This window comes from Neophocaena asiaeorientalis, unplaced genomic scaffold (assembly GCF_003031525.2).
Source record: "Neophocaena asiaeorientalis asiaeorientalis breed wild unplaced genomic scaffold, Neophocaena_asiaeorientalis_V1.1 scaffold45, whole genome shotgun sequence".
NCBI lineage: Eukaryota > Metazoa > Chordata > Mammalia > Artiodactyla > Phocoenidae > Neophocaena > Neophocaena asiaeorientalis.
Window position 1 is genome coordinate 11631344 of NW_020174642.1, and position 15237 is coordinate 11646580.

General features: G+C 45.0%; 1 protein-coding gene across 5 annotated transcripts in view; it reads left to right on the forward strand.

Annotated features, from left to right (window-relative positions):
• Positions 1-15237, forward strand: part of TRAPPC10 (trafficking protein particle complex subunit 10) — a 113626-nt gene that overhangs the window by 87781 nt on the left and 10608 nt on the right. For 4 of the 5 annotated variants that reach the window (XR_003004962.1, XM_024758157.1, XM_024758158.1 and 1 more), the window contains 6 exons: positions 1060-1574; positions 2390-2531; positions 4642-4800; positions 5612-5841; positions 13326-13426; positions 14528-14654. Coding sequence is in view for 4 of the 5 variants with exons in the window: in XM_024758157.1 (XP_024613925.1) it covers positions 1060-1574; positions 2390-2531; positions 4642-4800; positions 5612-5841; positions 13326-13426; positions 14528-14654 (1274 nt within the window). In the remaining variant the exon portion in view is untranslated. The remainder of the gene's footprint in view (positions 1-1059; positions 1575-2389; positions 2532-4641; positions 4801-5611; positions 5842-13325; positions 13427-14527; positions 14655-15237) is intronic. The other variant, XM_024758159.1, reaches the window with a different exon arrangement.

Consider the following 15237-nt stretch of genomic DNA (forward strand, 5'->3'; position numbering starts at 1 on the left):
GGGAGAGGGCTGTCTGCTGCATCCTCCTACAAGGGCATGCATCCCTCATGACCTCATCAAACCCTAACTGTCTCCCAGAGGGCCCACTGGGGGGTAGGGCTTCCACTTAAGAATTTTGGCGGGACCGCATTCAGTCCATAGCGGTTGCTAACTGCTTGAAAGCCAGTGTTTCCAGAGGTTTTGGCTTTGGGTTGCTGTGGTCGTTGCCTGCTGGGGTGCGCGTCACACACATCAAGCCATCTGCATGGGTTTCTCAGGGGCAGCATGGTACTGATTTGTGTTTTAGAGCCTTTAATGTGCCCAGACTGGTCATTGTAGAGCTGTGTGCCGAATCTGCTGTGTGTGGCACATGCGTGAGACTGTGCAGTTAACGCTTTTCCTGCCAGCTTTCCGTGGCGTCTCTGTGAAGAAAATACTCCGTGATTGTCCCTGTTTTCTTGTGATTTTATGGCATCAGTCTCGGCACCGTCTCCCTTACCGGTCAGTCCAGTGGCCTTGTGGATGTTCTAGACACACCAGTGCTTGTGGAAAGGTAGTTGGAGGATGCAGTGGGTTCTCCCCTGACGGTGCCTCTGGGGCTGGGGACCTGCTGCCCTCCTGGCTTCTCACTTCACTGGCTGGCCTCACAGGGTGGCACACACCCGGGTTCATTTCCAGATGTACAGGGCGGTTTGGGCATCTTTACCAGAGAATCTTTCTGTGCGTGGGAAGGTGGTGGAATCCCCTGAAACAGCTCTAGAAATTGGACTTTACAAATCTTGTTTTGAAACTGAGGAGTTAGTTGACCTGTATTTCTCTTGGGTTTGCCAAAACAGGAGTTAGAAACCTTAATTTCTTCAGGTCTTATGATTTCCAGGAGTTATCTAGGCATGTGTTTCTGTTCTCTTTTTGACAAAATAACTCTTTGGTGTGTGAAGATGGCACAAGGTTGGGAGGGTCTGAACCATCTCTTTTGCGCGTTATTGCTTCCCGCGGGCCCGATGGTGGCCCAGTCCTGCAGTCTCTATAGCATCTGGAAGTGTGACTTAGGAAGTAAAACATGGTACTGTGTATTTACAGGTCACAAAATAGTACTCCCTATGCATTCTTTTGCACAACTGAGAGATCTCCATTTTACCCCTTCCAATGCTGTGGTCCATGTGGGTGGTGTCTTGTCCGTGGAGATAACCGTGTGCAGTCAGATGCCTGTGCCTGTCCACGCGGAGCAGATTGCCATCAGCGTCCACTTCAGCATCGAGAAAAACAACTACCGGAAGACTGCCGAGTGGCTCACCAAGCACAAGACGGCCAACGGGATTGTCAGCTTCCCGGCAGAGACCTCGCCTTTCCCCACATCCCAGAACAGCCTGCCTGCGCTGGAGCTCTGCGAGATGTTTGAGAGAAGTCCTTCTGACAATTCCTTGCACACGACAGGGATTATCTGCAAAAATGTCCACGTGCTCCTAAGGAAGCAGGAGAGTGGCGCGTCCCTGGAAGCGCCCTCGGGTGCCGCCCTGGAGGCTGGGGCCCACGTGCTGAAGTGCACCGCCGTGACCCTGGAGCCGGGGCCCAACGCAATCACGTTCAGGACGCAGGTGTGTGTTGGGCGGGGAGTCTTCTTCAGGGGGGGCCAGAGCGGGTGGCACGCGCAGGAACCCTCTGAAGAAGCTGGGAATCCAGTAGACATCTCTGTCCTGTTAACCTGGCTTTGATTTTTATCCTTAAAGAAAAACAGACTGATGTTTTGAAAAAACCTTTTGTACTTATATAATTGTAAGGCAGTTGATAAATTTTGAATGAAGTTCTTGACATGGGTAATTATTTGTGTTCTCACTGGATTTAGTTAGACTTTTCCCCTTTGTATTAGAAAACACCCTCATCTGCTAAAAGGAGGAAGTTTCAGAGAAGATGGCGCTTTCACGTTGAGCTCTCTTCTCCTTTTGTGGCTGCACGGATGGATGTCAAAACAGTTGTCTCTGGCCCGCTCCGATACAGACCTTCCTCCAGTGCAGAGGCTTCTGTTAGCTCCACTGGCCCAAGAGGCCAGTGGAAAGTACAGCTATTTGCCACGTGTGTTTTTAGTCTAGTCTTAGAGCAGGTCTTAAATTTCATGCTCCCTGCCTCCATTAAATACCTTTTGCAAAGAGAAAGCCACAGATAAAGCTTATTAAATTGAGAATGCGTTATTAAGCGTAAAGTCAGACTTAAGCATCAGTTACTCAGGAAGTGCTCGACTGAGAGATGCTGAGGGATCTTCTGAACAGCCCGCGTGTAGACGTGTTAGCACAGAGCAGCAGGATAAAGAGGGTGAGAAGAACGGTCACTGCAGAGATTATGGCTCAGCTTCCCCTTGAGAAGCTCGTCACTGCAGGAACAGGACGGCTGTGCGAATGCTCGGTTTTGCCCCCAGGCCAAGGAGCCGGGAACCTACACGCTGCGGCAGCTGTGCGCCTCGGTGGGCCCGGTGTGGTTCGTCCTTCCTCACATCTACCCGCTGGTGCAGTATGACGTGTATTCGCAGGAGCCGCAGCTGCACGTGGAGCCGCTGGCCGGTGAGTGGGCCGCAGGGGCTCTGCGGGGGTTCTGCGCTGCACTTGGCTCCCTTAAGGGAGCACGTGGAAGGAGGGCTCTCTGCAGCGTCACGCTTGTGGCCCTCTGTAGCTGTGTCCCTCTGTAAGAGACACTTTTTTGCCTGGGAACTGACTCTGGCTCTTTTGTTCATCTGAATATTTGCTTTTCTGTAATTGCTACTTTCATGTTTACCAAACATTAGCTGAGAAAAAGGAGCTAAATCTCAGCTGATGTCTACTGCAGAGAATTTCGTAAGTAAATGCAATTTCCTGCTTAGACTTCCATTTCAGAGGCTGGATGCTAGATTAGTTAGGGCCTGTGCTCAGATCAAAAGGCTTTTCCTTTCAAAGTGTTGATTAACCTTGACCCCTGGGCATGGCATTTGGGAAATTCAGTGCTGCTGTCCTTTTTGTTAAGTCCGACAATTAGGAGGAGTTGGTGTAAACAAATTATTGAAGACCACATGGCACTTCAGTAAAACACTAAGGAGTGAGTGTCGCTGTGGTTTAGGCTAGAAACAATGGATTTATTTGCTTGCTGCTTCCATTTGAGGAAAAAAGATCAAGGAGAGCGTTTTCTCTATCTAATCTCTCTAAACTACCTATTTCTATGCTTTTAAGCTTCTCCCCGGCTACCTGGAAAGGCCCTCAGGTGCGAACACAGCAGTCTCTCAGTGGTTCTTCCCTCAGAGAACCTTTTTTTTTTTTTTAACATCTTTATTGGGGTATAATTGCTTTACAATGGTGTGTTAGTTTCTGCTTTATAACAAAGTGAACCAGTTATACATATACGTATGTTCCCATATCTCTTCCCTCTTGCATCTCCCTCCCTCCCACCCTCCCTATCCCACCCCTCTAGGTGGTCACAAAGCACCGAGCTGATCTCCCTGTGCTATGCGGCTGCTTCCCACTAGCTATCTACCTTACGTTTGGTAGTGTATATATGTCCATGCCTCTCTCTCGCTTTGTCACAGCTTACCCTTCCCCCTCCCCATATCCTCAAGTCCATTCTCTAGTAGGTCTGTGTCTTTATTCCCGTCTTACCCCTAGGTTCTTCATGACATTTTTTTTTCTTAAATTCCATATATATGTGTTAGCATACGGTATTTGTCTTTCTCTTTCTGACTTACTTCACTCTGTATGACAGACTCTAGGTCTATCCACCTCATTACAAATAGCTCAATTTCGTTTCTTTTTATGGCTGAGTAATATTCCATTGTATATATGTGCCACATCTTCTTTATCCATTCATCTGATGATGGGCACTTAGGTTGTTTCCATCTCCTGGCTATTGTAAATAGAGCTACAGTGAACATTTTGGTACATGACTCTTTTTGAATTATGGTTTTCTCAGGGTATATGCCCAGTAGTGGGATTGCTGGGTTATATGGTAGTTCTATTTGTAGTTTTTTACCTTTTGTGAGAAAGGCTGAGCCCTGCAGCTGGGAGAGCCTGGGAGGTGCTGGCTCACGCCCCCGCCCTGCCCCAGCCCACACTCCCTTTCTCACCTCCCGCCTCTCCTCCCTCTCTCTCTCTTCTCTGTTATTCCTCCTCCTTGTGTCTTGTCTTTTGCCTTCTTCCTTCTGCCTTCCCTGGAGCCGATTCTTAGGAAACCTCAGCCCGTTCCCGCCCCCCATTTCTATCCAGGAGAAAGTGTACCGTATCTTCTGTCGAGCTGCTGTGAACCAGAGATCTGGAAAGGCCAGAGGGAAATCTGAATAGCAGCAGCACATGCGGTTTCATTAGGTTTTTCTTTAGTGTCGTTATCTGAGTTTCTCTCAATAACTGGCTAGCGGGTAGGTTTTGAGACCCTCGTAGACGCGGTTGCCACCACAATCGCTAACCCTCTAAACTGAAGTGGTGATAAGGTCCCTGAGGCTCTCAGATTCTCTTGTGCCTAGCGAGGACCCCTCAACGCTGCAGACCGCGTAACTGAGGTGAGCGCTGAGGGTGGACAGTGGGCGACCTTATGGAGTGTGTGCAGTGAACAGGTCGCCTCTAGCAGCAGAAGCAGCGCTCTTTAACTCACGGTAGGCCTTCCATTGGCGCTCTTGGTTGGCAGTGATGCTTATTGCTGTCTTCTTCCCTTTAGATAGCCTTTTGGCTGGTATTCCTCAGAAGGTCAAGTTCACTGTCACTACTGGCCATTATACAGTAAAAAATGGGGACAGCCTTCAGCTCAGCAATGTAGAAGCCATGCTTATCCTGGGTCATGAAGAGAACAGAGCAGTGATCTACTCCAACATGAGAGGTAAGGCAGCAGTCGCCTGGCGAAGGTGGGTTCTTGGCGTTGTCATGCACCGTGAGGATATAAGGAGCCTGTCATCCCTGCCTTCCTCAGGTGGCGTCTGAGGCCCGCTTCTCCTTGCAGCTCTTTCATGGCCATGTTCCACCTGTAGGTGGATTGTAACCCTTCCCCTAGGTGGGGCGTTACCTTGGAGGGGAATAGACTTAGAGCTGTGCACGCGCTCAGTGGCCGGCGGTGCTGACCTCGCTGTGGTCTGGTGATGCAGCGTTGCTGCCTGGGCTCACGCTCCATGGCGATGCCCTGCTGGCCTCCGGCCTCCTTCCACCCTCCTCGACTTTCCTCAGCAGAAAGAAAAAGCAAATGAGCCTTTTAAGACACTGGTTGGAAGCCCTAAAACGGTCCCATCTCCCACAGTCCCCAGCCACGAGGTCTGGAGAGGGGAGGATGCAGCTCTCTTTCTCAGTGGGAGTTGGTCTGGCGGTGGGTTGGAGTGGGAGCATGTCCTGTCGGGACACCTGCGGTCTCGGGCGGGCTGTGCGAAGCGTCTCCTTTCTGCCTTCAGACTGAGCGCGGTGACGGTTCTCAGCCGAGCTCAGCTGCACAGCCTTCGTGCAGTGCTGCTCTGTCTTCGGGGGCTTGCTCCTGAGTTTCCTGTCTCCCTCCCTCTGCGATCCTTCCCAGTTACACTCTTCCGTGTGTGTATGAGCAGCAGGAGCTGGGCTGGAACTTCACCGCTGGGCCCATCGCCCGCTGGAGGGGAGGGAGCCAGGACACGGGGGACTGTGTCACAGGCGGCTTTTCCTGTCTTCCCTAGAAAAGGCTTCTGACGCTGCGCTCCGGGTTCAGTCGTCTGACAAGGTCACGAGCATCAGCCTGCCGGCTGCGCCTGCATACCACATGATCGAATTTGAACTGGAAGTTCTCTCTTTACCTTCAGCTCCAGCAACTGGAGGGGAGAGCACCGTGCTGGGGATGACAGAGCCCCATGGGAAGCATAAGGACACACAAAAAGGTGGCCACTGCATGGCTACCATGGACCACAAAGTAAGGAGGGTCTGGGACGGTGCAGCGCTGTGGGCAGCCTCTGCGTGTCCCACTTGCTTTGAAAGACAGTACATACAAGATGACTTCTGTTGGGGTGGCGGGTTTCCAGTCCCTGTACCACAAGCTCGAGTTGGGTTTAGCATTTATGGCTGTGAATCACCCCTTCTTAGATGAGGGATGCATCTTGCAAAGACAAAGACAGGCTCTTAACTTTTCTGTCCCAACTCGAGGAAGGACGGTTTATTGTAAGAGATACAGTTTTTGCTTAGAGGGCAGTGACTTTGCCTCTGTGGTCCATTTGTCCTGGTGATTAGGCTAGAGGGAGTTCTGTGTCTTGGTGTGCTTTACTTTCTGTTCCCTGAAACATCACATCATACTTAGCAAGGAAGAAGTGCTAAGATTTTATGCTTTGGTGCTGGTATTTATTGACAGTTATTTGAGAGATCCATGACTTTGATCCTAAATCCACAGTCCGTCAGCTCACAGAACCAGTCACTAGCATCGTGCTTTTTCTGAGTTTGTCCATGTCTTATAATACAGATACCAGTTCCGAGGGCTTTTGGACAACCCAAGGGTAGAAGTGTGTGCTTGTGGTCCCATGGGACTGTATTTTTGCATACTGTTAAAAGCTGCTGCCTGAGGGTCTGGCTTCCAAAGAGCCTGAAGGTAGTTGCTGGGACCCTCCCCTTTGGGACACTGACAGGTCTTGGCACACCCTCAACCCCTGGGAGCCACTAGAAATACAATAGGCTGCTTGGACAAGCACAAAGGTTTGAGAGACAGCCAAGAGCTGGGGCAGAGTTGAACAACAAGGTTTATCTCCTACATGAGGCCACTCCTTCAAGACTGGGAGAGGCGGTCATTTTATCTACTGTACAGAAAGTGACACAGACCAGCAAAATGAATAAACAGAGGAGTATGTTCCAAAATGAAAGAACAAGATAAAACCTTAGAAAATAACCTTAATGAAACAGAGATAAGTAATTTACCTGGTAAAGAATTCAAAGTAACGTTCATAAAGATGCTCATCGAACTGGGGAGAAGAATGGAGGAAAACAGTGAGAACTTCAACAAAGAGATAGAAACGTATAAGAAAGTACCAAATAGAACTCTCAGAGCTGAAGAGCACAGTAACCGAACTGAAAGATGCACTAGAGGGGTTCAGCAGCAGACTAGATGAAGCAAAGAAAGAACCAGTCAACTCGAAGACAAAGCAGGGGGATTTGTCCAATCAGAGTGAAGAAAAGATTGGAAACAATGGAAGATGGCCTAAGGGACTTATGGGACAACATCAAACAGACAGACATTCACATCATAGGGGTCCCAGAAGGAGAAGAGAGAGAGCGAAAGGGGCAGAAATTTTACTTGAGGAAAGAATGGCTAAAAACTTCCCTACCCTGGGGAAGGAAAGAGACATTCAGATCCAGGAAGCCCAGAGAGTTTCAAACAAGATGAACCCAAAGAGACTCACACAAAGACACATTATAGGTAAAATGTCAAAAGTTAAAGACAAGGAAAGAATCTGTTATGTGCAAGAGAACCCCATAAAACTATCAGCAGATTTTCAGCAGAAACTTTGCAGGCCAGAAGGGACTGGCACAATATATTAAACTTGCTGGGGGAGGGAGTGGGGGACAAACAACTTCCAACCAAGAATACTCTGTGTGGCAAAGTTATCCTTCAGAATTGAAGGAAAGATAAAGAGTTTTCTAGACAAGTAAAAACTAAAGTTTATCACCACTAAGCCAGCCCTGCAAGAAATGTTAGAGATTTAGTTAAGATGAAAAGAAACTGTGCTAATTAGTAACAGAAACACATGAAAGAATAAATCTCATTGGAAAGGTAACTATTTGATAAATGTAGTGGATGAATCACTTATAAAGCTGGTATGAAGGTGAAAAAAAAAGCAGTAAAAATAGCTATGATTACAGTAATTAGTTAAGGGATACACAAGATAAAAAGATGTAAAATGTGACATCTCAAAAACAAAATGTTGGAGGGGGGAGTTACAATGCGGAGTTTTAGAATGGGAACAAACTTAAGTTGTTATCGGGCTTCCCTGGTGGCGCAGTGGTTGAGAGTCCGCCTGCCGATGCAGGGGACACGGGTTCGTGCCCCGGTCCGGGAGGAGCCCACATGCCGCGGAGCGGCTGGGCCCGTGAGCCATGGCCGCTGAGCCTGCGCGTCCGGAGCCTGTGCTCCGCAGCGGGAGAGGCCGCAACAGTGAGAGGCCCGCACACTGCGAAAAAAAAAAAAAAAAAAAAAAAAACTTAAGTTGTTATCAACTTAAAATAGGCTGTTATAGATGTAGGTTACTACATATAAACCTCATGGTAACCACAAAGCAAAACCTATAGTAAATACACAAAAGATAAAGGAATATAAACATACCACTAAAGAAAGTCATCAAAGCACAAGGAAGAGAGCAAGAGAAGGAGATAGGAACAGAGGAACTTTAAAAACAGCCAGAAAACAATTAAGAAAATGACAATAAGCACACACCTATCAATAATTACTTTAAATGTAAATGGCTAAATTTTCCACTCAAAAGACAAAGTGACTGAATGGATTAAAAAATCAAGACCCATCTATAAGCTGCCTACAAGAGACTCACTTTGATGTAAGGACACACAAACCGAAAGTAAAGGGATGGAAAAAGGTATTCCATGCAAATAGAAATGGAAAAAAGCTGGAGTAGCTACAGTTATATCAGACAAAATAGACTTTAAATCAGAGACTGTAGTAAGAGACAAAGATGGGTGTTATGTTATGATAAAGGGGTCAATCCAATAAGAAAATACAATGTTCATAAGTATTTATGCACCCAACATAGGAGCACCTAAAATACAAAGCAAATATTAACGTATCTAAAGGGAGAATAGCAGTGTAGTAATAGTACGGGCTTTAATACTCCACTTACATAAATGGATAGAACCTCCAGACAGAAAATGAATAAGGACACATAGGCCTTAAATACGTTAAACTAGAGGATTTAACAGACATTTACAGAATATACCGTCCAAAAACAACAATACAGATTCTTCTCAGGTACACATGGAATATTTTTCAAGATAGATCATATGTTAGGCTGCAAAACAAGTCTTAATAAACTTAAGAGGATTGAAATCATATCAAGCATCTTTTCCAACCACAAAGGTATGAAACTGGAAATTAATTACATGAAGAAAACTGCAAACTGCACAAATATGTGGGGATTAAACAACATGTTGTTGAAGAACCAGTGGTTCAAAGAAGAAACCAGAAGAGAAATAAAAATCTACCTTGAAACAAATGAACATGGAAATGTAACATACCAAAATTTATGGGATGCAGTGAAAGCAGTTCTCAGAGGGAAGTTCATAGCAATAAATGCCCTCCTCAAGAAACAAGAAATGTCTCAAATAACCTAATTTTATACCTCAAGGAACTAGAAAAAGAACAAAGCTCAAAGTTAGTGGAAGGAAGGAAATAACATGATCAGAGGAGAAACAAATGAAATGGAGACTAAAAAGATAATAGAAAAGATCAGTGAAACTAAGAGCTGGTTCTTTGAAAAGGTAAAATTGACAAACCTTTAGCTAGACTCACCAAGAAAAAAAGAGGACCCAAAATCAGAAATGAAAGAGATGTTACAAGTGACACCACAGAAATACAAAGTGTCATAAGAGACTAGTACTATGAACAATTACATGCCAATAAATTGGATGACCTAGAAGAAATGGATAAATTCCTAGAAACATACAACCTACCAAGGCTGAGTCATGACGAAATAGAAAATCTGAACAGACTGATTACTAGTAAGGACATTGAATCAGTTTTCAAAAAACCTCCCAACTAACAAAAATCCAGGACCAGATGGCTTCGCTGGTGATTCTACCAAACATTCAGAGAGTTAATACCAGTCCTTCTCAACCTCTTCCAAAAAATAGAAGAGGAAGGAACTCTCCCAAACTTGTTTTACAGGCCTGCATTACCCAGATACCAAAACCAGACAAAGATGCCACAAGAAAAGAAAATTACAGGCCAGTGTCTCTGATAAACATAGGTACAAAAATCCTCAACAAAATATTAGCAAACCAAATTCAACAAGACATGAAAAGGATTATACACCATGATCAAGTGGGATTTACTCCAGGATTGCAAGGCTGGTTCAACATCCACAAAATAATGTGATACATTACATTAACAGAATGAAGGATTAAAAATCATGTGATCTTGTCAATAGGTGCAGACAGAGCATTTGACAAAATTCAACATCCATTTATGATAAAGATTCTCAACAAAGCCAGAACAGAGGGAATGTTCCTCAACATAATAAAGGCCATATATGGCAAGCCCACAGCCAACATTGTGATCAGTGGTGAAAAGCTGAAAGCTTTTCTTCTGAAATCAGGAATAAGACAAGGATGCCCACCACTTTTATTTAACATAGTATTGGAAGTCTTAGAGCAATTAGGCAATAAAAATAAATAAAAGTCATCCAAATTGGAAAGGAAGAAGTAAAACTGTCACTATTTGAAGGTGATATGATATTATATAGAGAAAAATCTAAAGACTCCAACACAAAATACTGTTAGGACTAGTGAGCAAATTCAGTAAAGTTACAGGATACAAAACCAGTACACAAAAATCTGTTGCATTTCTTTACACTAACAATGAACTGTCAGAAAGAGAAATTAGGAAAACAGTCCCATTTTCAATTGCATCAAAAAATAAAATACCTAGGAATAAATTTAACCCTGAAGGTAAAAGACTTGTTTATTGAAACTCAGAAGACATTAACGAAAGAAATAGAAGACATAAATAAATGGAAAGATAGTCTATGCTCATGGGTTGGAAGAATTAATATTGTAAAATGTCCATACTACCCAAGGCAGTCTGCAGATTCAGTGCAATCCCTATCAAAATTCCAGTGGGATTTTTCACAGAAATAGAAGAAACAATCCTAAGGTTTGTGTGGAACCACAGAAGACCCCAAATAACCAGAGCAATCTTTTTTTTTTTTTTGACTGCGTTGGGTCTTTGTTGCTGCCCGCGGGCTTTCTCTAGTTGTGGTGAGTGGGGCCTACTCTTTGTTGCAGTGAACGGGCTTCTCATTGCGGTGGCTTCTCTTGTTGTGGAGCACAGGCTCAGTCGTTGTGGCACGCAGGCCCTAGAGTGCGTGGGCCTCAGTAGTGGTGGCACGCAGGCTCTAGGGCGTGCGGGCTTCAGTAGTTGTGGTGTGCGGGCTCTAGAGCACAGGCTTAGTAGTTGTGGCACACAGGCTTAGTTGCTCCGCAGTATGTGGGATCTTCCCAGACCAGGGATTGAACCTGTGTCCCCTGCATTGGCACACAGATTCTTAACCACTGCGCCACCAGGGAAGTCCCCAAAGCAATCTTGACAAAGAAGTACAAAGCTGGAGGTATTATGCTCCCTGATTTCAAACCGTTAATGTATTACAAACCTATAGTAATTAAAACAGTGTGGTACTGGCCTGAAAACAGACACATAGATCGATGGACCAGAATAGAGAGCCCAGAAATAAATCTACACATGTATGGTCAATTAATTTATGATGAAGGATCCAAGAATGTATAATGAGGAAAGGACATTCAGTAAAGGTGTTGGGAAAACTGGAGAGTCACATAGAAAGGAATGAAACTGGACTTTACACTGTACACATAAATGAACTAAAAATGGATTAAAGACTTGAAAGTAAGACCTGAAACCATAAAACTCCTAGAAGAAAACACAGGTAGTAAATTCTTGACATGGACCTTGATGTTGATTTTTTCAATCTGACACCAAAAGCAAAAGCAATAAAAGCAAAAATAAACAGCTGGGACTCCGTCAAACTAAAAAGCTTCTACACAGCAAAGAAACTATTGACAAAATGAAAAGGCAGCCTACTGAATGGAAGAAATATTTCCAAATCATATGTCTGATAAGTGGCTAATAAACAAAATGTATAAAGAACTCATACAACTCAATAGCAAAGAAAACAAGCAATCCAATCAAAAATGTGCAGGAGATCTGAACAGACATTTTTCCAAAGAAGATATACAGAAGGCCAACAGGTACATGAAAAGATGCTCAACATCACTTAATCATCAGGGAAATGTCATCAAAACCACAATGAGATCATCATCTCACACCTGTCAGAATGGCTGTCATCAAAAAGACAACAAATAATAAGTGTCGGCAGAAAGGGAACCCTCATGTATTATTGGTGGGGATGTAAAGTGGTGCAGCCACTGTAGAAAACAGTGTGGAAGTTCCTCAAAAAATTAAAAATAGATCTATCATACAATTTAGCAATTCTACTTCTGGGTATTTTTCTGAAGAAAACAAAAACACTAACTCAAAAAGATACCTGCACCCCCGTGTTCATTGCAGCATTATGTATAATAGCCAAGATACAGAAGCAACCTAAGCATCCACCATGGATGAATGAATAAAGATGAGTAATACACACACACACACACATACACACACACAGAGGAATATTATTCAGCCTTAAAGAAGAATAAGTCTTGTCATTTGCGACAACGTGGATGGATCTAGAGGGCATTATGCTAAGTGAAAGAAGACAAAGACAGATACCATGTGATCTAACTTATATGTGGAATCTAAAAAAGTAAAAATAAAGACCAAGCTCATAGATAAGGACATATTGGTGGCTGCCCGAGGCGTGGAGTAGGGGTTGAGAGAAATGGATGAATTGTTTTTTTGTTATTTTGTTTTTTAGTTTAAATAAATTGGACAATTTAAAAAAAAGAAGTGAATGCACAAAAGCAGTAGGATAAAAGGCTAATCAAAGCAGTCATTTCAAAGGGATTATGGCATAGAATACCAGGCAAGGCAGGATCTCAAAAAGAATGTCTTAATTTTCAGTCCTTGAAATTTCTTCCCTCCTTATCTGGTAACAGAGTTCAGGAGGCAAAGATGCTACTTACAACAATAAGCGCACGTTCTGTACTCAGTACGTTCCTTTGTGGGGGAAATAAAATACAAGCTTGGGAACTGGTTTCTGCCCTTAAGGAAGTTAATAGCTTATTGGTCCACACGACAGCCCCAGATTGGTTTGTAGTTATGTATTCAGTGTCTTGTGGATTGAGAGTTTGGGTAATTCACTTGATTTGTAATAGTTAATGATTGATTAGTACCATCTGCACATGAGTGACTAAAAGCACTTTGTCATAACCTCCTGCACATGAAAAACACATTTGGCGTTGTGGCCACACGCCCGTGAGAATAACGGGGTAGGGTCTGCGCTGCGGGCTGCGGCGTCTGCTCGGAGCCATTGATACCGTGCTGATGGCTCATTTATCTCTCCTTTGTTTGTGTATATGTTTAATGGGGTTTATCTCTCTGGATAAGAAATGGTAAAGACATCAAATGTCTAGGAAATGGGCAGCCACCACAGATCTGGATGGATGGTGGTGGCGGTGCCTGTCCCGTGTGATGAGGGGTCTGAACGCCTGTCCCCCGTCTCTCCTCAGGTGTCCATCGATTGCCCGTGGTCCATCTACTCCACCGTCATCTCTCTGACGTTCAGCATGCCCTTCAGGACCACGCACTCCCTGCTGTCATCCGGGACACGGTAAAGGACCTCGGGCCCCTTTCCCAGGCTCCCCTACCTGCAGGCCCTACTGTTCAGAGCTTGGCTTTGGTGACGCTGAGCATTATTTCTCATGGCCATGATGCCACTGTCCACCTGTTAAAATTCGCAGTAATTCCCTGGGTCCTATAGCGCCCAGCCCATACTCAGATTTGGTTTGTAGGATGTGGGATTCAAACACAGTCCCCTCTGTTTCTGAGATCCCTTCTTATCCCTCCTCTCCCTGTTTTCAAGCCATTGGCCCGTTGCCAGACTTGGGTCAGTTGCCATTCTGGATTCCCCTGGTCACGTCCTCGTGGGTTTGTGTAAGTAGCTCCCTGTCAGCTGCTGTCTGTCACCTCTAGAGGGGGGCTTGCAGTCTCAGCACTCCCGACGCTCGGTCAGGTCCCTGTGTTTTGGCTGTTTGGCAGCACCCCTGGCCCCCCGCTTTCTGCCAGGGGCACTCCTCGCCCTCCGTACCCTTAGTGTGAGCCACAGATGGCCCCAGACATTGTCCCCAGTTGAGATATGCTGCTTCAGAGGCTTGACTAGGTTCAGATTCAGTTTTTGGACAAGGAAGTCTGCAGGTGTCATCCTGTGCTTCACCTGTCCCCGCGTCAGGAGACTCAGTGTGTGGCGGTTAAAAACACCAGCAGCTCTACAGAGAACCTGGGTTGCTTTATTCGAGCCTGGCTTTTCAAAACTCCTCTTTACGTGTAACAGAAATTCAAGTGAATTCCGTGCTGACCTTGTTTGTCAGTGAGTAACCGTTACTTCTGTAGATGAAGAGTAATCGTTACTCTTTCTTCCATGACTCATGGCAAGCTATTGTATGTTTAGGAAAATCACTTACAGTCGTGTAATAAAGTATCCAAAACAGAATATTCTTAGACCCATTTTTCCTAAGAGATAGCTTGCATAGAAAGATTTGTTTTTTTTCTGACACTTTTACATGTGAAATTAAAAGTAGAAATACATGTTAACAACTGGTTCTTATTTTCCTGTGTCACTTTTTTGATTCCTTACAGAACATCTTCTTAATACAGCCAAAATGTATTTGATAAAGTTCTTAAATGGCAAAATCTTATTATTTTTCTCCTTTAGGAAATATGTTCAAGTGTGTGTCCAGAATTTGTCAGAACTCGACTTTCAGCTGTCAGATAGTCATCTTGTGGATACTGGTGATAGTACCGACCTGCGACTAATACCGCTGAACACGGAATCCGAACAGGTAACCGTTTCCGAGAGCCGAGCACAAACCTCTCGGCAGAACGCAGAGGAGAGCAAGAGTGTAGTGATGTTGATGGAAGTGACCGTGTGCTTCAGCTGAGCCCTTCCGTGTAGGGAACGACGCGCTGACATGCGGCTGTGTTGCTGCGATGTGCGTGTTTGCGGTTCGCTGTGGGCCGAGTGGCACAGCACGTGGAGTAAGAAATAGGGTGATATTTGTATTTTTAGAAAAAGTAAATCTTACATTTGTCAGACTCCACACACAGATTTATCCAAGCTTGTCCTGGTCAGTCGCATGCTGATTGCGGGGACGCCATCACCGCCAGAAACAGTGGCTGCCGCGTACATGACTGCCTTGCCCAGCGATGGGCTCTCACGTGTCGGGGTAGCTTTGTAAAGGAGTCACGTTCACGTTCACACTGTCTGGCTGAATCCTGGCCCTGTCTTTTCTGTTCATTGGTTGCGTGTGTTTTTAGACAGTCAGTGCTGAGTGTTTAGAAGATCAAAGGTTTTCTTAATGGATGTCTGATCTTTAGCATTTTCAAAGGTTTTTTCCCAGCATTTGACCCATTTCAAATGCTTGC